The sequence below is a fragment of the Carassius gibelio genome, chromosome A13, assembly GCF_023724105.1.
Source record: "Carassius gibelio isolate Cgi1373 ecotype wild population from Czech Republic chromosome A13, carGib1.2-hapl.c, whole genome shotgun sequence".
Classification (NCBI taxonomy): domain Eukaryota; kingdom Metazoa; phylum Chordata; class Actinopteri; order Cypriniformes; family Cyprinidae; genus Carassius; species Carassius gibelio.
In genome coordinates this window covers 19,438,107-19,461,355 of record NC_068383.1, presented here as the reverse complement: position 1 = coordinate 19,461,355, position 23,249 = coordinate 19,438,107, and the positions used below count along the sequence as shown (strand labels likewise).

At 38.8% G+C, this 23,249-nt stretch overlaps 2 protein-coding genes across 16 annotated transcripts in view; both read left to right on the top strand.

Moving 5' to 3' along the window:
• Positions 1 to 2,216, top strand: part of LOC128026420 (disks large homolog 5) — a 50,245-nt gene extending 48,029 nt beyond the window's left edge. For 4 of the 5 annotated variants that reach the window (XR_008186420.1, XM_052613545.1, XM_052613544.1 and 1 more), the window contains 2 exons: positions 196 to 305; positions 509 to 2,216. Coding sequence is in view for 3 of the 5 variants with exons in the window: in XM_052613545.1 (XP_052469505.1) it covers positions 196 to 305; positions 509 to 612 (214 nt within the window). In the remaining 2 variants the exon portion in view is untranslated. Of the gene's footprint in view, positions 1 to 195; positions 306 to 508 lie in introns of those variants that run through there. The other variant, XR_008186419.1, reaches the window with a different exon arrangement.
• Positions 2,217 to 5,934: 3,718 nt separating this feature from the next.
• LOC128026419 (calcium-activated potassium channel subunit alpha-1) overlaps positions 5,935 to 23,249 on the top strand; it is a 256,870-nt gene continuing 239,555 nt past the window's right edge. For all 11 annotated transcript variants that reach the window (XM_052613533.1, XM_052613540.1, XM_052613536.1 and 8 more), the window contains exon 1: positions 5,935 to 6,870. In XM_052613533.1, the coding sequence (XP_052469493.1) occupies positions 6,586 to 6,870 (285 nt within the window). In that variant the 5' untranslated portion in view covers positions 5,935 to 6,585. The remainder of the gene's footprint in view (positions 6,871 to 23,249) is intronic.

The window sequence follows — 23,249 nt, the reverse complement described above, 5'->3', positions numbered from 1 at the left end:
TTTCTCAAGGGAGTTCAGATGTAGTATGTTACAGCTAATGTCTTCATTTTACAAGCGTTTTATTATTATGCACCTGTCCAAAATGTTGCTGCTTGAATCACATTTGTTTCAAAAGAGCAATGTCATAGTGCCAGTTTAATCTCGTAATGTCATTATGTGTGAAGTCTGAATGAATGTTTCTGTTTCCCTGTGTAGAGAGCAGAAGGATCCAGTTCATCTGCGGGATAAAGTCTCTCAAAAACATTCCAAGGAGCAGTTTGAGATTGCACAGAAGATAGAGCAGGAATATAGCAAATATTTTACAGGTTTGTTATTCATATCTGCCTCCGTGTATTGTATTTTTAAAGAAAGAAATGAATACTTTTATTCAGCAAGCATGTATTAAATTGATCAAAAGAGTAAAGGCATTTATAATGTTACAAAAAACTCCTGTTTCAAATACATGCTGTTCTTTTGAACTTTCGATAAATGAAAGCGTGTCTCGCTGTTGTTTGATGTTTGTTTACAGGTATCGTTCAGGGAGGCGCCTTCCCTTACATTTGCACTCAGATCGTGACTATTGTGGATCAGGAACAGAGCAAAGTACTGTGGACGCCGCTGGGCTCCCCGTAGAGCTCAGAGACTTTATACACACTTTATAACACTAGACTTTATACACAACACACGCAGAGGTACACTAACGTTATGAGTGTCACGTTAAGATCGTGATCCTTTTTTTTTTTGGTATATGAATTTTTATTACATTATTAATTGCAACTTTTTTTTGTATATATGTGTGTATGAGTGTCTATAGGTGTGTGTGTGTGTGTGCAGATGCGAGACGATAGCACTGAAGCATTTGTTCATTTTCTTTGGTCTTCCTGACGGACATGTAAAGTTTTAGCAATGCTGCATTTAAAACACTCGTTTACAGAGCAATCAGTCGGTGAATTGTGTTAACGTCTGCCTGAATGTGAAGAACCTCATACAAGCAGCCCTGCTCCAAAACGTTCTGCGTGACACCCTCCCACGTCCGACACATCAGCTCAAGGACTAAATCCTCGTCTCATGGTTTAAGACTCGTTTGTTGTGTAGATGTCAGAGAGCGTTGGTTTGAATCGTACTGCTTATCTGTGGAGCTGAAACCGATACTACGGGCCAAATGGAAGTGCCTTTGGAGATCTACTGAGCGTATGACAATGGCATGAAGTGAAAGCCTGGTATTTAAACAGTAAAACTTCTCAGATTGCACTCCAGGGCTAGACAGACCAATGTGTACTATGAGATCTCGAAGCATTCTTATATTAGAGATAATATTTAAAGAGAATATCCCATCTTTAACTTGTACTCGTGTATACGAACTATGGGTGCACATGTATGCAATTTCATCAAAATATATAGAAATATATATACTGTATTTTTACTAGGCTATAGTCCTAGGAGAAGGGATACGGAGTGTCAAATCTAAGCAAATATTAGCATGTTTGTGTGTGTGTGAAAGAGCGAATGCACGTTTCTGTTGTATGTTTGTCAGTCACTTTTATTTGTACCACACTAAAAAAAAAAAACATCACGAAAAGAATCGTTGCAGGGTAAACCTGAAATGGTTTTCTTTGAACTGTTTAAATGCTAGTGGTGTTTCATTGCTATTTAATTTTTTATTTTATTATTATTATTATTATTATTATTCAAGAGGCATGTTATGTCTCATGCAGACCTGTAGCCCCATTAATGTTGTGCCAAAAAAACATGTCATTTTCTTTCGTTTTCCTGTTTTGCACTTCTAAACAAATGACTGTTTGTAGGTTTCCAGTAGAATGGAAATAGGAACTATAATTTTTATTGTAAAATAATATTCATGTGTATCATTCCTGCTCCATACATTTCATTAACTGCCTTTTTTTTAAAGAAAAGAAAAGAGGAACACTGCATAAAAAGGGATTTATTACTTTTTTTTTTTTTCTTTTTTTTTCAGCAAGATATCATTCCACTGGGTTGAAATCAGACATTTTGTTAAAGTGAATCTAACGCTTAACTATTATTGTGAATAGCTAGCGTATGGTTTTACATGAGGGATTCATCACCACCGAGTATTTAGAACGATTAAAACACAGGTACTTTTTCCACTGGGACTTCTTTTATTCTAAAAGTGTGTGATTTGTACCAAAATGTCAGTAATGCGAGAATAAAAGTCATTTTCTGTATCTCACAATGTCATTAAATGAATCCCGATGGTGTGTGTTTGATTGATGCGTGTATTCATTGTGCTGTGGGCTGATCTGCGTCATATCAAGGGTGTCATACAGCCGTTTCCGCAGCACTGGTTGCATCTACAGCAGATTGACATGTGCTGTAATTGAGTGTGGAGATGTCCTATTTGTTGCTCCTCCTTGAAACTGATGCACTGCATCTAACCATGGGGAAGATACGGTGTTAATTACTGGAACTAAGGTGAGCTCTTAAACAATAGCTGCGTCTGAACGGCTGTCAGCTGCTGTTTGGGGAGGATGGGGCTCTTTAAACCTGATTCTGTATGACGTGATGTGACATTCTCTTATTTCTGCAAAAGATTATTGTCAAAGAAAGTGGCTTAATCAGACTGTCAGCTGATCGAGTAGAGCACTACAGCACTGTGTCATCTGACCTTGCTTTGATGGCATTGTAAAGCACTGCTGAAGGCTATGTAGCTTTAAATGCCTATTTCTGAATTATTCATTATGCTAGAGATGTAAAGATAGGTAGTGTAGATATACAGAGAGATGTAGAGATAGATGGATGGATGTAGATATAGATACAAACTTGACTCACATTTTAAGTAAATGAATGCACTATGAACAAACATCTATTCATGAAATTAATATTAATCTAATGTAATGAATGCTGTAATATAGTGGTTCATTTTTAGTTCAAGTTACCTAATGCATTAATATTGACAAACCATTAATTGTACATTAATCGTACAAGCTTCAAAAATAGCCAATGACTTAATTATCATAATTTGCTACTTTATTAAAGAGGCATTGAATAATAGTGTGCTTCTAGCCACACATTCCTTCTTGTTTTTAGCTGCCCTTCAAACAAGAAAGAAGAGGTAAGCCCTAGAAAACAGTCTCCTGACAAAGAGGTCACTGGCTGTACGACAGCACTTTTTCTTAGTGTGGTGGTGTGTAGCACTGGAGATGCCCTTGGCAATGCCAGCGCTGATTAGCACAGTTCGTTCTGGAGAAGTCAAGCTCCTCCCCCAAGTGCTTGTACTGATATTTGGCTTGTACTGATTTTCTGTCTTGAGCTCCAGTTCTCAGCCTCAGGGAAGCCCTAAGAATGCCTTTGCGGTGTTCTTAGGCTTCACCCCGAAAGCAGCACGTCCTTCAAGTCCCCTTCCTCTTCTTTTAGAAAGGGTCGAGTCTCCTGCTGGGATATCTGTTTCAAGACAGCTGCTGACAGCTCTTCTGAACTTGAGAACCGGTGCTAGAACCTCAGTGGTCAAACATGAAAAACACTACATTTTTGTGCCTCTCTTCCAGCATGGAAATAGAAATCCTGTGGATGACTGTGTAACTAAGCTTTGCATCTGTCAGCTATGCTGTTTTCTGACGCGGCTCTTGCAGGAACCGGGTCTTTAGCCGTCTAAGCTGACAGCTGGGCACGTTTTCCAGGAAGATGACCAGTCGTGGATCCTATTGCTCTCCATAAATAACACCATTGAATCCGGGTCTGCAAGATCCAGACCCTACCAACTAGTTGCCTACTAGGACAGACGGCTACAATGAGATGGAAAACCACTAAAAGACCCCCACCCGCACATACAATACAGGAATATAATAGTGTAGTTACTGAACAGAAAGATGGAATGTGTTGCCAACATAGGGACATACTGAGAGAAAATAATTTGATTGATTTTTTTTTTGTAGTATTATTTTCTGTCATGTCTATTGGGTAACACTCAGGGTCTGTCAAACTGGAGCTATCGAGACACCCTTTCCATGTTGCTCATGGTGCAATGTCAAATCACCAAGCTCAGTGTTTTTACACTAAACTTGCACTTCTGCTGTTGTCCAGTAGGAGGAGAAGTAATAGATGTTATTTGAAAATTCATTTGCTGATCAATGACTGCATTCTGAAAGCAGAATGGAAATCTGAATAATAAAATGCTCCCGTTTATCTGGTAATATATATAATTAAATAGGAATTTTTGATGAGATGAAACAGGACCAAAAACAATTTTATTAATTTAAATGGTCAATTTATATACATGTACAGATATAACTAACCAAAGTCATTATTAAACAAATAAATTTTGCATAATGAATAAATAAAAGACATTGGAATATTTTAGAGTGGCATCTTCTGTTGATGTGACTGTAGACTAGCTTACAACCATCTTCAAAGATTCTGTTTCAGCTGCTATTTTGGTTAAGTAATAGCATCTCTCAGACAGTAAATCATAACCATAAAATCATAGACATCAGTAAATCTCTTTTACACCTCATTCGGGTTTATCTATGTTTATATTTTGAAAATGACTTGTTTAAGGTTGGATTTCACAGCTTGTCAATGTAGTTTGTCATCTGTCTTATAAGCAACCATGTTACTATTAATAACAATAATAAAATTTGTCATATTTTATCATCAATATTTACAATAAAATGTAGCAAGCTATCATTACACATCTCAACAAGTTCCTAATCTTAAGTTATTTTGCCTTTAATGTAAATAAACGTGCAAACAATATACTTGCTCTTGTTAATTATTGATGTTAATTACATTTACTTACAAATGCTCACTGTATAGCAGTTAGTGTTTTAGCATATTTGTGTCAGCCTGTTTACAACATCATAGGGATGTAGAAACATCTACTATGACTTTACTTGGACCCATTGTGCAAGCTGTCTGTTTGTATATATGTTGCTGGATCAACATTTTTGACACACCCACCACCAAACAAGAGAATCTCAAACCCCGTTGCACACCGTACCCAGGAAACATGTCGTTCAAACCGGAAACCGTAGCAAAACATTGCGCACCGGTTTGAGCTTGAACTTGCCCCTGAACGCACAGGACACACTGGGCCTTTGACCTTATAGGATTTGCTTCCCTTTACAAAGACCTTTCTTGCACTAAATGTCCGTGTATGCTGCTGTACAAATCATGCATTTTAAATAATGTGAGATAAATTAATTTAAAGATATTTTGAAAATATTTTACTTTCAGACAGGCTACTGAAAAATAAAATGTTTATGTTTTCAAAATTTCTGAAAAGGCTGCATACAGTTTTTTTATTTATTTATTCTTTGTCCACTTACTTTAAAGGCACTTGTTATACAAGTTGTATAAATATTAATTCACATTATAATTCACACCCACAGTTCTAATTTCTTTTTTCTTATAAAAGTTATATTTATTGCAATTTTTTTTTCTCACCATTGTGCTGGGGCGGTAAATGACAAGAGTTAAAGCATTATTTTATTTACTAAATAGAACTGTTGCAAATTAAGAGTGTTAAATGTGAAATATTACAGGCATACGAATTAATGGGTAATTTTATCTGAATGCGATTTACATGATTTTATCTTCTAAATGTTTATAGAACTGTTGCAAATTATGAGTGCTATATAGACAGTCCTGCTTAAATGTATTACAACAGATCAGAATATATTTAGTCCATTTTATTGCGCTTTTTGATAGCTTATTCTCTTTAATTCTCTTTGATAGCTTAGTCTCATTAAATCAAGAATGGGAAAAGTACGTCTGGCAAAATATTATATATTGTGTATTATGTATTGTAAATATTATTTATCCGTGGGATTGTTGCTCCCCCCATCCCCCCTCATGTTGTTCACTGTTGATGCGTTTAATAATAATAATAATAATACAAATTCATATTCCGTATGCTCTCTCTCATTATTATACGGGTTTGGCTCCGCCCTCCTACCTGTAAATCTCCCAGCAGTCTGTGGAGCAGATCTGACGGACTGCTGGACTGGAGCAGCTGAGGAAAGTGAATGGGGACAGCGACATGTCATTGAGAGCGCCATAATCGCCCAAACGCCGATATTTGAACGAGTTCTTCCACCGCCTTTCGCAAGACTACAAAGAGCGGCTTGGTTCCCAGCTGAATAGCTTCGGAGACATTGATTAAGTTGGAGTTTATGAGAGAAATATCGATTAGACACCGCTGAGGCGACCCTGTCACTGGATGGACGACAGAGAGCTTGTTCGTACACGAGCCGCCTGAAGAGAGACAGCCGTTAGTCCGCGTTTCTCTCACGAATCCCCCTGCGTGCTGACTGATAACGACAAAATATTGGTTTAAGACTCCATTTTATTCTGAAGATATGGAAAAAGACGAGGAAACCCCTTCAAAATGAAAACATGAAGTCGTCATTAATGCGGATTTAAATGTGTCGCGCTGAGGGTAACGTTAACGGACGCGCGTTTCCTCCTCCTCACGCTCTCCAAGCTGCTGCATTTATCACTCAGAAATAATATTCACACTGAGCAGACGTGGATAGGAAAATAGAGAAGTAAGGAGAGGGATATTTGAAGCAATATGGCTGATGGCTGGGGCTGGGGGCGCAGGCAGGAGCTCTCCAAAGCTTCTTCTCAATGCTAGTTGTGGCAGATGGCAACGGATCCTATGGCAGCAGCTCTAGAATGAGCAGTAATATCAATCTGAATAAAAACAAGGACTCTTCTGTCTCTATATCGAAGATGGACCTGATCATCCCGTTCTCACCAGAAGTACCCTGTGACAACAATGGTCAGCGCATGTGGTGGGCTTTCCTCGCCTCATCCATGGTGACGTTCTTCGGGGGTCTCTTCATCATCCTCCTGTGGAGGACCCTTAAGTACCTGTGGACGGTCTGCTGCCATTGCAACATCAAAAACAAGGTAATGCAAGCCATTTCCCCTCTCCACGAAAAGCCCCATTAGCTGGAATTAAACGGTCGTGTTATCTTTGTGCATTGGTAGTATCTTAATAACTAAATGACATTTGGATGGGAGTGATTGGCATTGATAGAAGTGATTCATTGTGAGTAATACACTGGATCTGCATGACAACATTGCAGAAAGCACTCTGTCTGAATAAACCATTCACGATGCACACAGTCCAACACATTTTAGTATTTGCACATTTAAAGAAAATGGGAAGATTCATATGTCAGCAAATGAAAACCTTTCATATAGCTTCGCCTCATATTTGAATGAAGAAATAACAGTATTTAGATTTTTTTTTTGTTTTACCCCCCCCCCCCCCCCCAAAAAAAAAAAAAAAATACAAATAAAAATTAAGAGAATACACTAGATTTGAATCAGGAATTAGAGATTTATGTGTGTAAGCAATCAGTAACCCCTAATCCATTTAAACTGTTACTAGATTTCTTATGTAACCTTGTAAACAAGGCATTGAGACACAAGGTGACTGCAGAATGAAGTTAAATTAGACCGCTTTTATTTATACACTGGCTTGTCTTGAAAGTCATAAAGGAACTTAGGTTACTAAGGATATTTGTTACTTTGGCTAGTGGTTTGTTGATGGGTTAATTTGATTATCTGAAGTATACTGGCTATCAGACTTTTAAAAACGCATAATATATTATTAATTTAGTGCAATAAAATTAGCAATCCAGCACATTAATATATAGAATAGTCAAGTAGTAAAATCTTATCTTTTAAATAACAATCAGTCATCATCAGCTACAAATACATTTTATTGTTTTATTTTCATAGGAAACCAGTCCAGACCTGTTGCTTGCAAATGTATGAAATATAGGATTCAATCCTTCACATTCAATTTGATAGTAATGTGATGGCTTCCATTAGGGACTCAAAATGGACTCGGTGAGACACAGTGGGCTAATGCACCAAAAGTGGCTTATCTTCCACATATCCATCATCTTTGATGGATTGGCTGCAATCCAGTGTAAATGGAAAAGTGTTTTTCACTTCTCTAAAGACCCAATGCAGACATAAAAAAGGACTGAAGCTTCATTTTGGCTGCTTCATGTGGGATTTGAGGAGGCAATATCCGATGAGTTATAATTAACCACACGAGGCCTGGATTCAAACAGCCAATAGACTTTAATCCCTATTAGTATCTACCGACTAAGATATCTGTCTGGGAATTACTTAAAAGACAAATCAGATGGTTTGTCTTCCTGCTAGTTTGTAAACAACCTTGGCTTTGGGGTGTTTTCACGTTTAAATGGTTGATATGAATTAGGGGTGCTCCGATCACGATCGGCCGATCGTGATCGGAGCACCCCTAATATGAATGAATTATGTGTTCCTTCTCATTCGGATGAGACTGTGTTGAGCTTGTTATTTATTTAAATAAGAAGGGTTAATGACGTCTGTGAAGTCACCAGTGTTCGTTACCATTTAATTAAGTACATGCACAAGCATTGTCTGTCTGAAACTGACACTGTAGTTCAGCCTCTTCGGATGGCAGTTGTGAAAACACCATCAGGCCTGTGTTTATATCATCTGCTGCTGTTGAAGCCTTGTTGTCTTCTCTGGGATGTGATGTATAAGTAAGACCAGACTATTTTGCATCGTCAGTGTTTCCCTACCAGTGGCTGTTGACAACTCATTTTATGGGCCAATGGGAATGAGTATGGTGTTCCAAGTGATATCTCACCATATCCTGTTTCCAAGAAGAAATGAAAATGACACTGTGGATAATTGTATGCACTAAATGTGTTTCCTAGTGGAAGGAGACTCTGGAGGGGTGACTTTGTGGATGGGTATTGACACGCTGTTGCACTGGGAACATGCTTGTTAGGAGCATTAAGAGACTGAAACATTATCCCCCGTGCAGCTGACTGCGGACGGCAGGTCTTCCAGGCATGGTGTCAGTAATGGGATGCGCAGTAGAGGCCAGCCATGTTGAGCAAGTGGGTGAGACTGAGAGTGTGCCATTATATCAGTCATAAAGATTGCACCATACAGGTGTAATGCACCTGAAAAAAAGGAAAGAAAAACACCCCACATCATCTTAGTTGTTCATCTGCGCATCCTGATTCTGTATTAGACTTTGTGGATTGGTTATTTGATAAGTGTTTCCATTGTTCGCTAGGTGATAAGTGCCCCTAAGGTGCGGTTGCGACACAGAAGGAATGATGACTTATTGTGAACTCTCTCTCTCTCTCTCGCGCGCACCCTCACTCTCTCCTCTGTGGCACCTTGCCTGAGGCTCCAGCTGAAACACATGTGCTTTAACGTACAACACCTATTGTGTCTTATAGGGAAGTGTTTCTGTCCTTTTTAAGGGAGCAAACAGAATAAAGAGTTATAGGTTTTTTTTGTATTACAATTTTTTTATTGGTAGGAGTAGCAGCACCACTGAAATTAACAAACACTCTTGTCATCTGTATAGTTGAGCCAAGGAAGTTTGTTGGTGCTTTGAAGTCAAGTTGGAATGATCATATTCACAAGTGCACATGAACATCACGTTGTATTTATGAGTAGAAGAAGTGTGCTATCTTTAAGCAGACACCCAAAAAGCTGGGACACACCAAGCTGACTTCTGAAAACCAGCGGTGACCAATGCTAACGGTGTTGTCACCTCGCGTCGGCAGCATCTGGACCAAAAAGCTGCGCTTGGACACACTGCTCAGACTACAGCTGACTGCAAACTAACAACCTGCATGAGAGGAATTAGCTTTCTAAATCAGCAGCTATTCATATATTTGTCATTTAAAACAAGAAATCGAAACAAGAATATCAAATTTAAACAAAGCTGCGCTTGCTTACCATTTTCAATATCAGGTATGTTGATAACTTTCTTCATTTTAAGCAGCTTGTTTTCTTTTGAAAATATTTACATATTGGAATGCTTGGGTAAGATCATGTAATATTAGAACTTCTGTCTGTGCCGCCTTCATTTACGTGCACGTTTTCATTACTTTTGCTTTAATTGCTTTAGTTATTCGCTAAAAAGACCATCCAATCAAACTAGCACAATAGACGCTTGCCAATGGACGGCCGTCGGCTTGGTGCTACTTGGGATTAAGTTAGGGGCATAGCGATTCAACAACTATGGCAGAAGCAAATTGTTATTGACCATAATAATGTATAATTGTTAAAGTTGACCATACATTGTTAAAAAATTGATTGCAGTAGTTTCAAAATAAAAAAGATGGTAATCTAGATAAATGCTAGGGTAAAAACCTGTTAATTGGTTTACAGTACATTGCCTTGCTATATGTGGTAAAGAATAATAAATCTAATGGGAAATTTCATATAATCTTACAGCAAAATACTGTTAAAGTGTCCCTATTATGCCATTTTTAAGGTTCCTAATATTGTTTTGGGTGTATCCTACAGTAGGTTTACATGCATGCAAGGTCAATCAAAGCTTTTGTTTTCTCAAAATGTGTATTTAATATCACCTAATTTTCCATTTATTATATTACGATTCATTCAAAGATTCAGTCTCTCTTCCTTTCCGTGAGCCTACTCTGCTCTGATTGGTCAGATGGCTCAGTCTGTTGTGATCAGTCGACCGCGTACAGCATGTTTTACAATCAATGCACCCCTTGTCATAGTTCTGTATTTTTAACGCTCAATAAAAAATATAAACCTAAATAAAAATCTTTTATTTGTCATACTTACAGGTTGTGATTCAGTGGAGCCATCTTTCAAGAGTAAGTGTTTTGTGAATCCCATGTTGAACTCCCCCTGATTAGAGAAGCAGTCATCAGTCAATTATTTTTTTGAGGGTGGGTCAAGTTGTTCACAGCCAGCCAACGTATGTTGTTACCATCTTTGCCTAAGGGTTTGGTTTGGTGCAGTTTTATTTTATTTTTAATTTTTTTTTGAGCCAATCATTTGAGTTGTGAATAATCACTTTGAAGCCATGGAAAAAATGGTAAACTGATTGGCTGATCACACGAACATGCACAGTCCTGCCAGTGCAGAAGTATGAGGTTATAAATGAGGTTTCCAGAACACATCAGAATACACAGCTATTTTATATTGAATTCTCTTTTTGTTCACATAATGCTGTAACTATGACATCTGTCAGCAGAGGCTAACTGCCAGTAGCAACACATAATTACTTGCATACATACTTGCATCTAAACAGTTTGCTCATTTTAATAAGGCAGACACCTAGCCACAAGAAATGTAGTTTTTTTTTTGTGTGACCCAAATATCTATTTACATTTTGCCCAAGGTTGCAAATACACTACTAAAGCAGAGTTTGATAAGGGTTTTTCCTTTTCTCAAAATGAGACAAGGTGGTACCACCATGGCAATTTTTACACGCAACGTATTTTAGGTGCTATAATGATTATATTATTGAAAAAAATGACAATTATAAAGTTATATTTTACTAGGGCTGCAATTAATGATTATTTTGATAATGGATTAGTAGGCCGATTATTTTTTCGATTAATCAGATTAAAACTCCTTTTTTCTTTATTTAAATTTTACTGACAAAAACACACTTCCACTTTCTGCCCAATGTCCTGAAAACAAATGTGCCAACTGAATGCGATGAATGTTAAATATAGGGCCCTATGAAAATCTGTTTTATTTTTTCCCAAATCTTGATCTTTCTAGAATCCTTTTTAATGGTTAAATTACATTTTATTAATCAAAAAGCATGTCCAGTTAATTCATGGAACTTCTACAATGTCACATCAGTTTATTAAAACTTTGACAAAAATGTTGACCTGTTTAGGGCCCTATGAAATCTTTTCTTTCACCATATGTTTTATTGTTCCCAAATTATGTGTTGTAGCATGTCTAATTATTTGGATGCATAAAAAACTTAATTTATTCACATTTATTCTTAAAATAGCTTCAAATTGTTTTCTTCCCCTCAGAAATCCTGTCTTGTGTATCTGGTTATCACATGAAGGCATAAAACATTAATTGAATTTATCTTGAAATTATTGAAAATTAAACTTTATTATTATTTCTTTAAAAAAATGTAATCATTCCTTAAAAAATATTTTTTAAATAATTTTAGTAGTAGTAGTACATTCTGCTGAACAAAAGTAATATATTCCTGCTGCAGTATATTCAAATTAAACCAGACATTTATTTTGACGGGTTGCCTTGAATACCTTTATATTTCTGAGTGTATGTCATGATGCCAGTTTTACTCAAATGAAATGGTAATATACTCATGAAGTGACTATCGGAGCAGTTGTAGAGATGTTTTTTGTGTATTTACGTCCTCAGTTACTGAGACGACAGATGCTGAAATCTCCGCAAGCTTTGCACGGGCTTCAGTACGTGTGGACGAAACCGCGCGTCATTCATTGATACAGAGATGTGATTGCATAATGAGTTAATGGTCATCAGATCACATAAATCAGTGGAAAATTGATGGAAATTATGATTCTGTGTAAAGAAATAAATAAAAATATCAGTTATTTTTCCTAATATGAACTAAAAGCTCTAATGGAAGCAGATCAGTGTCGCTTGTGTTTTGTTTACAACCAGAGATGGCACAAAATTTGGCAGAGTCGGCCATCTCATAATTCTCTATGCAGAAAAAACCCTGGATATTGATTTATATTCCATGTTTATTTAATATAGTTTTATATTTCTGCTCTAAAATGCTTCATTTATTTCCCTGTCTTGTTTTACTGGCAAATAACATGTAGGTGTTTACCAAAAGCTATTGCTTCTTGAAATGAGCCTTTGCTTTTCGATCCAGTGATTTAGTCCAAGTGCTGCTTGACTACCATTTTCCATTCAAAGCTCAAGATGCTGTCTGTCCCACTGGAGGGTTACGTCTCAAATGAGGCACGTGTTTTGTATGCATGTGTTTTGAGACTACAATACAAATATATTTTTATGGACCTAGGGCTGAACTTTGTATTTTCATTAAAGCACTCAGAATTACTGCGATGCCTAGTAAGTGGGTTTGTTGTGCGCCTGTGTATCCCCTCGTGCTTGGCAACGTGCCGGCTGCCTTTGGGCTAACAGGCGGACAGCACACACCCAAAGATCAGCTGTCCCTCTCACTAACACTCTCACACAATGTACTCTGTGAGTCTGTTCTCCATACATGTGTCTATAGCTCCATTGTGAGATAAACATCAAATTATTTTCATTGTCACTACATAGTTTGTGTTTTGAATATGCAAATGAGTGCAGTGGAAGAGCATGTGGTGGAAGTCAAAGGGCAATTGGGTGTTAAAATTCAGTAGTAATTCTGCTTTTAATGAAGCTGTTTTCGAGTATAATTCTTTCCCCCTTTGGCTTATTTTTTTAAAGCTTTGCAACAAAATCCATCTTGTGAATGCTCAATAAGAATGATGTGAAACTGCTTTTGCTATTGATCACAACAAACACTCTGTCTTTGTACACCTCTTTAATTGATATTTGGAAATGTTTTAAAATCATGTATCTCCTAAGCATGTCCCGTTGCCAGTTTTTGTCAATATGACAAATGAGTATGCATATTAAAACTTGGGAAGAGGCTTCTCACATTATCATGGTGAGTTATAAAAATATAAAAACATGTCAGATTTGTTACTGCAGCCACCAGGATGGATCATGGTTGAATTGAGCGATAATGATGAAGAAATTGACAGCTGTACAGGGCAGTCAGGCCTCAGAGAGTTGTTTTAGTGTACACTTAAATATTTTTTCTGAGAGTGATTTATTTTCTGTCAAACATGTCCACTTATTAAAGGACTTACAATTTGATCCCCTGATATGTTATTCTCACATAGTGCTTTAATAATAACCTCAGGCCGAGTTTATTGTTACAGTGTTTGGCTACACAGAAATTACAGATCAGTTAATCTGTATGCAAAGTTGTTGTCATTGCTGGAAACAGGAATGATTTAGTATATGTGCTAGGCCTTCCATGCTGGTCATAGACGCCTGACATTGCTGTCATGTGTTGTTGATTTTGGTCAGGCATAAGCATGCTCTACAAACAAAGGGCAAAGACTGACCAGTTTCCACTGCTGTGGTCAAGACATCTCAGTCAGTCCAAGTAAAACACTAAGGAATATACACTTTTGCAGGGGGCGAGCCTTTGCCAGGTACATCTAATGTATTAATGCAGTGATTTTTTAATCCTGGTACTGGGGACCCACCACTCTGCACATTTTGTATGTCTTTCTTATCTGGCACACTCAGTTCAGTTCATGGAGGTCTCTCCTAATGAGCTGATCATCTGAATCTGATGTGTTAAATAAAGGGAGATTTGCAAAATGTGCAGAGCGGTGGGTCCCCAGGTCCTGAATTGAAACCGCTGTATTAATGATTTTACTAAATTATATATTAATAAATACATTAATATATAAAGACCAAAGGTATGGGATTAGAATCCCGCTAAATATATAGCAATCACAGATCGAAAAACACGTGTAAAATAACGCACAAAAAACGAAAAACAAATGCAATTCTTTTTAAATAACAAACAGCACAGTCATAGATCGAAAAATAAGCGTGAACCAAAAATGTAAACGCATTTATAATTTATAAAATTATATTGCACAGAACTGAAACATGAATTAAAAATTTTCCAAATCGCAAGCAAAATCATGTTTCCTGCTTATGTTATTTTTTTGTGTGCTTGTGGTCTTTTCCCCTTTGCGTTTTTAAATGTTGCAGTTAGAGTTTCATGTAAATCAGGGCAGGCTTAAGCGTCACCATTGAGCCACAAGTTCTACAGAGACATTCCTCACTGGTGGCGACACCAGATCTCACTGATTGGTCAAAACCGTTAGCACATGGGAAAAGATAGCAGGATGGCCATTGCTGAGGAAGCCGCTGCTGGCTGGTTCAGCTGCTGTTGTCTTTAAAGAGCCTTGTTTGCATGTAATCTGTCTGCAGTCAGAGCCACCATCTGCTCTCATCTCCACTAACCCCTGGCTAATATTAACTAGACCACAATCAGATGAAACACAGCTCGTCTTCATATTGCTATTTTGAGTTTAGTGGAGGATGGCTGTTTGAAAGCTGGTTAAGGGTTACATTTAATTAACATTAATAGTGATTCTTCTAGTGCTGGGCGGTTTGACCAAAAATGTATATCACGTTTTTTTCAAAATTATACCGGTTTTCCGGTTTATGACACTTTTTTTTTTCATGCATAATCAGGTGTACAATGCATTTTCTGCTGGTTGATATTCCAAGACGTGCTTGCGTCTAAGGTGCAGGAGCAATATAAGCACTTGCATAAAATGGATGTTTGGTCGACATCGGATTTTTGGAAACCAAAAAACCTCCAAACAAACAGACCAGGCTCCTCTTTTTGGCTGTAACGCCTGTTTCACACATAATCTGCCTGCAGTGCATATGCAGTAGGGGTGTGCCGGTGTACCGGCGTATCCCTAATATGCAGTCTGCAGTAGGGATGCACCGATTGACCGGCCATAAATCGTAACTGGCCGGTTTTTGCGTAAAATACGCAAACGCAATCGGCCGGTTTTTGGTCTTTTTTTGTTGGTGTACTGGCGCACAAATAAGAGCCCACTGAAGCTGCATGAGCGGACTGTAACTGTCCACAACCTGAACACTAGTAGACCGTGAAGAGATGTTCAGATCAACTTCTCACATGTTGGATGCGAAACGAAACAGACTAAATTGTGACACAACTGAAATGCTTTTTTTTTTTTTATTAGAACTTGCATACATGTTTGAAAAGCCAGAAGTAAAGGTCAGTTCTGTATAGGATGATGATTTTAATTTTACCTTAAAATTCCATTGACTTAATTTGATTTAAAAGTCACCTGAAAAACAGTTTCATTCATCCAATTAAAAAAATTTAGGGTAATGATACACATCTATATTTTTTAACTTGAGACAATAGTTATTTATTTTTCACTGGTTCAAGTAAAAAAAAAATAGATGTGAATCATTACCCTAATTTTATTTTTTAATTAGATGAATGAAACACTTTGCATATTGGTTTTATTCGCAACAACATTATTTGATTTTAACATTTTGGAATAATGTATTTATATGGCATACTTTTACTTACTCTCACTGGTAAAGACCTTTTTTTTTAAAATCTTCTTGTAATGTGTGTTGATTGTGTTGTTAGGATTGTAGAACTATTCAGTTATTGCCTTTAATTTCACATGGTTACAGTTAATATTTTCATTTAAGGCCAGTTCTATGTAGTTTCAACCCAATTCAAAAACAAAAGCTAAATGCTGATGTCTGTCATCTATGGTTGTATTGAATGCAGGCTACTTACTGTGCAGTTACTGCCATAAATTTCAGATGGTTACATTTATTGTTTTCAATAGCCAAAAGCCAGTTTGGCCTATTAAATACCAAATAAACATCTTGTTTATGCACACTTTTCTGTTGCTTAAAGATAAAAATAAATAAATCGGAAACCGGTATCGGAATCGGACAGTTTGCTTGTAAAAAGGTTGGTATCGGAATCGGCCATGAAAAATCATGATTGTGCATCCCTAGTCCGCAGCACGGACTCATTGTGCGTTCACACAGGATGTGTTTGCAGTCTGCTACTGATCCGCAAGGGTTTAGTCAACAGACACAACATTTGTTCATTGTTTTGATTTCATATCATGTAAAAAAAAAAAAAAAAAAATATATATTGTGACGAGTCAGCTGCCTCCTCCCTGATTATCACCGGCACCCCGTCCTAAATCGCCGCCCTTCACCAGGCTCCCGACTGGAGTGGGTGTGTGAGAGGAGGGGCGCTGGACGAGTCAGGGCCGGCGGCGTGTGATGGGGCACACCTGAAGGAAGTGGAGCCTCATTACCGCCGCTGTTTAAAAGCCCAACGCGCCTCTCCTCAGGAGACCGGTCTCTTCCCCGTGCATGCACACTGGTGTCCTCGTGGGTCCAGGAAGGGTGCGTTGAGGGACTCCCGCGCCACCAAGACGTGAGCTGCCGGACCCGCGATCCGGATGGGAACCGCACCCGTATACACGGCCGACGGGCCAGGATGCCGGGCCGTCCATCCCCTACCAGCGCCGCGGCCAACGAGAGAGACGCGGCCGCTAGGAGAAGCCGCCGCCCCTCGCGCCCCGGACCAAGGAGGGGAGCGCGTGCGGCCGCCGGACTCCGCCCCTTGCCTGGACCCTTCCTTGATGAACACTGCACGACCCACACAAATCCCGCAGCACAACGAGGACACCAGATTCCCTGTTATTTTGGACACTTTCCCCTTTTGGCCACTTTTATTCCCTTTGTTTTATGATTTCTGTTAATAAAAGCCTCTCCGAGGCCTGACGCCACGCCCACTGTGTCTGTCTTGTGCTCCTCCCGTGACACTGGTGGAGAATGCGGGCAGGCGGAGCCTAGATAGCGCAGTTGGGAAACGTCTGGTGACGTCACTCCCTCTCGCTTGCAAACGTTCGTGAGAACCCAGACTGGGACGGAGGAAAACTGGGGACAGCCTCCCAGCCACACAAGGGGTAAGTGACTTTTCCATTGTCATTTTACCCTGTGGTTGGTTGAGGCTGTCACTAAAACCCGGTTTCTCTGTCCCTGTTCTGGTGCGCTGCGAGAGGGAGGACCGCCCGGAGAGGAAGCCCCGCCCACTCCGACCGTTTGGAGCCTGGTTGAGGATGGTAGCACTCCCGTGTGGGCGGCGCCCTGATGACGGGGATGTCGCTTGGGAGGGGGAATGTGACGAGTCAGCTGCCTCCTCCCTGATTATCACCGGCACCCCGTCCTAAATCGCCGCCCTTCACCAGGCTCCCGACTGGAGTGGGTGTGTGAGAGGAGGGGCGCTGGACGAGTCAGGGCCGGCGGCGTGTGATGGGGCACACCTGAAGGAAGTGGAGCCTCATTACCGCCGCTGTTTAAAAGCCCAACGCGCCTCTCCTCAGGAGACCGGTCTCTTCCCCGTGCATGCACACTGGTGTCCTCGTGGGTCCAGGAAGGGTGCGTTGAGGGACTCCCGCGCCACCAAGACGTGAGCTGCCGGACCCGCGATCCGGATGGGAACCGCACCCGTATACACGGCCGACGGGCCAGGATGCCGGGCCGTCCATCCCCTACCAGCGCCGCGGCCAACGAGAGAGACGCGGCCGCTAGGAGAAGCCGCCGCCCCTCGCGCCCCGGACCAAGGAGGGGAGCGCGTGCGGCCGCCGGACTCCGCCCCTTGCCTGGACCCTTCCTTGATGAACACTGCCCGACCCACACAAATCCCGCAGCACAACGAGGACACCAGATTCCCTGTTATTTTGGACACTTTCCCCTTTTGGCCACTTTTATTCCCTTTGTTTTATGATTTCTGTTAATAAAAGCCTCTCCGAGGCCTGACGCCACGCCCACTGTGTCTGTCTTGTGCTCCTCCCGTGACAATATATATATATATATATATATTAGGGGTGTAACGATACGCGTATTCGTATTGAACCGTTCGGTACGAGGCTTTCGGTTCGGTACGCGGTACGCATTATGTACCGAACGGTTCGTTGGACTAATTAATTAAATTTGGAAAATAAAAAAGGTGTGTGAAATATAATGTTATGCGTTCAACAAGGTAGCCCAATAACCCAAACGACGTAACAGGCAATGCCCCTGACACCCCCGAAGAAGAAAAAACACCAACTTATATGTTTATGTTAGGCTACTCAGTCAGGCGCTCGCTCACTCAGTACGCGCTGAAGGCTCGGTACGGAGCCCCGCACGTCACCTGTAGGAGAGAAAAAACATCAATCCGTGGCGACGGTTTTGCCATCCGTCCCCTCAGTTTATAAACCGTGCTCATGAATTAATAAACTGTTCACTCGGTTTAACAAATCGTACCCAGGATTAACAAACCGTTTATGAATTCGTGAGTACGGTTTATAAACTGAGGGGACGGATTGCAAAACCGTCGCCACGGATTGATTTTTTTTCTCCTACAGGTGACGTCCCGGGCTCCGTATACGGACATCACCGCAGCGAATGGTGCATTTACGTTATAGCCGCGGATATGAGACCTTACTCTGTAGTGGAAAACGCAGGTTTTAAGAACATGCTTAATGTAATTGAGCCCCATTACAATATTCCTTCACGAGCCCATTTCAGACAGACCGTAATTCCTGCTTTGTTCCAAAAAACATAAGCCCAAATAGAGAACCAATTGAGTAAAAACACACTAAATATAAAGAGTTATAGAGTTCCATATAAAAAGAGTTACATCTTTGTATTTGTTCATAACCACTACAACAATATTACATTTAATTTAAAAAAAAAAAATTATAAGGAGCTATTTTTGTTTTATACAGTATGCTGCTAAGAAAACACCATAGAAGATGGGTAAAGAATAGCTCCATCATTGTTCAATGTAAAAAAAACACATACTTTGTTAGTTTTAATAAATAAAACATTTTTTAAAAAATCAAGGAAATTTATCTGCCAATTTTTTCTTTTTGCTGTATCTAAAACGTACCGAACCGTACCGAACCGAACCGTGACATCAGTGTATTGAACCGAACCGAACCGTGAATTTTGTGAACCGTTACACCCCTAATATATATATATATATATATATATATATATATATATATATATATATATATATATATATATATATATATATATATATATATATATATATATATATATATATAATATCCCATAGACTCCCCATGTTAAAATGCCCAACTTTACAGCATAAAAAAACATGTTTACAGCCTGGTGCATAAAATGATTTTGGTCTAAATAGCTAATTTTGCCCTTCATGACAACTGTGAGGGGAAAAAAAGTTTAGCCAGGAGAATAGATTACAGAAAACTGTTTCCCTTAAAGATGTAAACATGCCGGAACCCACAATTTCCCAGAGTCGGAGCTTCTCTCCTAAAAGTAGGAGTTAAGGCCAAGTACTGGTTTTACCAACATAATTAATACCAGTATTATCGTGGAGCAAAGGGAAATTTTGCAGAACTTCAACGACTAGTTATGATTCTCAACCCTTGGTGGTATGGCGGTATATTCAAAATGAACATCGTAACGAAAATATACACTGGTTTTTGGTTTACTGCCAAGCACTAGATTCTTCAATATGTATTAGTGGTCCTTATGAAATAATCACAAGGCGATTCAGTTTCGATTCACAAGCTCTCAAATCGATTCGATTTTCGATTACGATTCTTGATTCGATTTTCTGTTAGAGCTGTAATCGGGCCTTAAAAGTTAAGCCCGACAGGTTTCGGCCCGAGCCCGACAAATACATTTTACCAACATTAGCTTATATAGCCTACTCTGTCTACATTATGCATTTAAGACTCAATTAATATTTAGTTATTATTTGAAAAACATTTACTCACCAAGATTAGGTAAGGCCTGCGTGTTTTTCGCGGGCCGCTCGCACATTACGTAATCAATAAAAACCAACCTGATTTATAATATAGCCTAAACATTATGATATCTAATTGATTAGATTCATTGAAATAAATAATTCTACAACACCTGATTCTGTCGGGAGCTGAACAATTTTGTGAAATTCTGCTCGATGTAGTAACATCACAATGAAGTTGTGATTGTAAAGCCTGTGTTATACTTTCTGCATGAACAATCCGGACGCAGACACGGTCAGCTCGGACGCGGACTTCTTTGTTTGTACTTCCGAAAGCGCACGCTGATGGTCCACTCTGCAACAAACATGTGAACAAACAATTGCCCAGAATTATTGCACATCGCTGTCTTTATTTTCTTTATTGACGGATTGCACAGGTTCGATTGGCAATGGGCTTCTTCACACTGCCTGAACATGTGCAATTGTGCTTTTTGAATATGTGAAGACTACTGACCACTTTCACCTGTCCGAGCGGGCGTCTGCTCAGAAAAAAAAGACGCAAAAAAAAAAGGACTCGTGGACACAGAAAGTATAAGAGGCTTTAAGATGCAGTATGTAAGACGCGCACGGGAGTATGACTTAACGCGCGACATTGCAGCAAATGTGCGTTCACAAATGTAGCCTATGTTGATCCAAATATGGAAAGCACTTTTCGAATTTAATATGATGTTCTCTCCAGAGATGTTTTCCACATTTCTTTAATTAAGGATGATTGCTGCATAGTATATGGTGTTTCCATTTGCTTGAACTTCTTCAAGTGAGTTGTGTGTGTGTGTGTCTGTGTGTTCAGCATATGGTAGGTCGCATTTGAATTCGTGACGGGCCGCGGGTTGAGAACCACTGCTTTAAACTGAATGAATGAATGACAGGTTCGTTGGTAACCTTGCACAAGGCACATAAGAGGGTGACATCTAGTGGAGAAGATTTGTAATTAGAATAACGCTAATCTTGCGTTCAATGTCTTTGGAAATAAATATAGAAAAAAATCGATTCATGGCCTTTGAGAATCGATTTTGAATCGACCACATTTTAAAAAACGATTAATCGAAAAATCCATTTTTTTTACCCAGCCCTAATACAGACCGGATCTGGTGGCTATGGTGACCTCGGAATAAGAAAGAAACAGACTAATATTAGCATGGATGCCTTTCTTCTAATGATGTAGCAAGTACATTCTGTGTTATTGGAAGTGTTCCCAGTTCCCGTTGTCCTAATTAATGCAGCCTAAAAATCCTTTAACAGATTTGAATATAAGCAGTGTGTTATGTGTAAACCAGGTTAAAGAGAGGGGTCATTAACATCATAATTGGTGCTTTGATTGGAAGCAGTGATGCAATGTGCAGGGGAGAGGAGAAGTGAAGGGTAGAGGACGTTCCTGTGACCTTCAGGGATGTGGGCTGTGCTGCCAAAGCCTTGTGCTGCTCTGTGATTTGGCAACATCTCTCCCGTGTGCTTGCAAGCTAATAACTGGTTGTGCTTCTGATGGCAGGCGGCAAGTTTAATAACCTGCTTGGCTCTTAGCATGCACTACAGTGCATTGGTGTGATAAGATGGAGTGCTTTTGATGTGCCTGCAAAGGTTATTCCGACAAATGTCAGGCTGGTTTAATTGAAGAAATGTTACAAAAGCATCTCTTCTCAGTTCGCTATACTGTTTAAAGGTTTTTAAATGAAACCGTATTTTTTCTCTTTACTATTAGGATCCATAAAGGCCCCTTTTAAATGATCTAGAGTGTTTCCTTTGTTTAAAACGGGGTTGTCAAACTCAGTTCCTGGAGGGCCGCAGCACTGCAGAGTTTAGTTCCAACCCTAATCAGATTTTCAAATAAGCCTGAATGACATTATTAGCTGGATCAGGTGTGTTTAATTAGGGTTGAATCTAAACTCTGCAGTGCTGCAGCCTTCCAAGAACTGAGTTTGACACACCTGGTTTAAAAAGTAATAGTGAAAGGAATAGGGCTTGTGAAAAGTGAGACGCACGTTTGTAAAATAAGCTGTCATGTGCTCTGGACATGACATGGCATGTTGACATCATGTAGCCTATGTTGTACACACTGAAACATAAGTTCATTGTTGTAGGTCTTGGTGAAGGAAATAATTAATACCATTGTAGTTTTATTTGAACTGATGTTGTTGGGTATGTTTCTGTCTGTCATCACATCAGCTATTTAATGTATCTTGTAAAGGTAAAGCTGCTATACATAACGTAACTATACTTCTTATTAGGGCTGTGAAATATTGAAGAAAAATGCGATATGTGATAGCTTGTTAAATAATGTGATATTCAATATTGCGATATGATATTGACTGTGTAAATCAATAAAATCAATAAAATTTTTATAAAATTATAATATAATATAATATTTACAAATGGAAAGTATATAACTATATATCTAAATATATTTTTCAAATTCTTTCTTGGAAAACAAAGGATCACTACAACTTCTGAAAGTGACCAGCAGTTTTAGCATTTACATAAAAAGTAATTTCATAAATCAGAAGATGTAATTTTAACATCAATGTGAACAAACTTACAAAAAATAAATATTATATATTTATTTTTATAATTCATTATAATTTATATAAATGTAACTTTGCTTTCCGTTTAATGCTTAAATTACCCTTTATGTAATACTTTATATACCACAGCAAAAACTATAGCCTAAGAAAGTTCATGATTAGAGGCAAGTAAACAGTCAATAAAAAAGAAAATGAAAAAAAGAACAAATATGCAAATTACAAGCATACATTAAATATACACTAGTATTCATGTACAGAAATTTAATAATTAAGTGTATAATAAAACTGCATAGTGTCCATTGTATGAATTAAATTTAGATTCATCTTTGTTAAAGCTATGTTTTGTTGTTTGATTAACATTTGTGACATTAAGCATGGGGTGGGCGATATGAGCTAAAATTCACATCACAATATTTTACACTGTAAAAGGTGATATATTATATATGTACAGGCGATATCGAGAAAAATGACAGTAAAAAATATTTTAACTTTATATA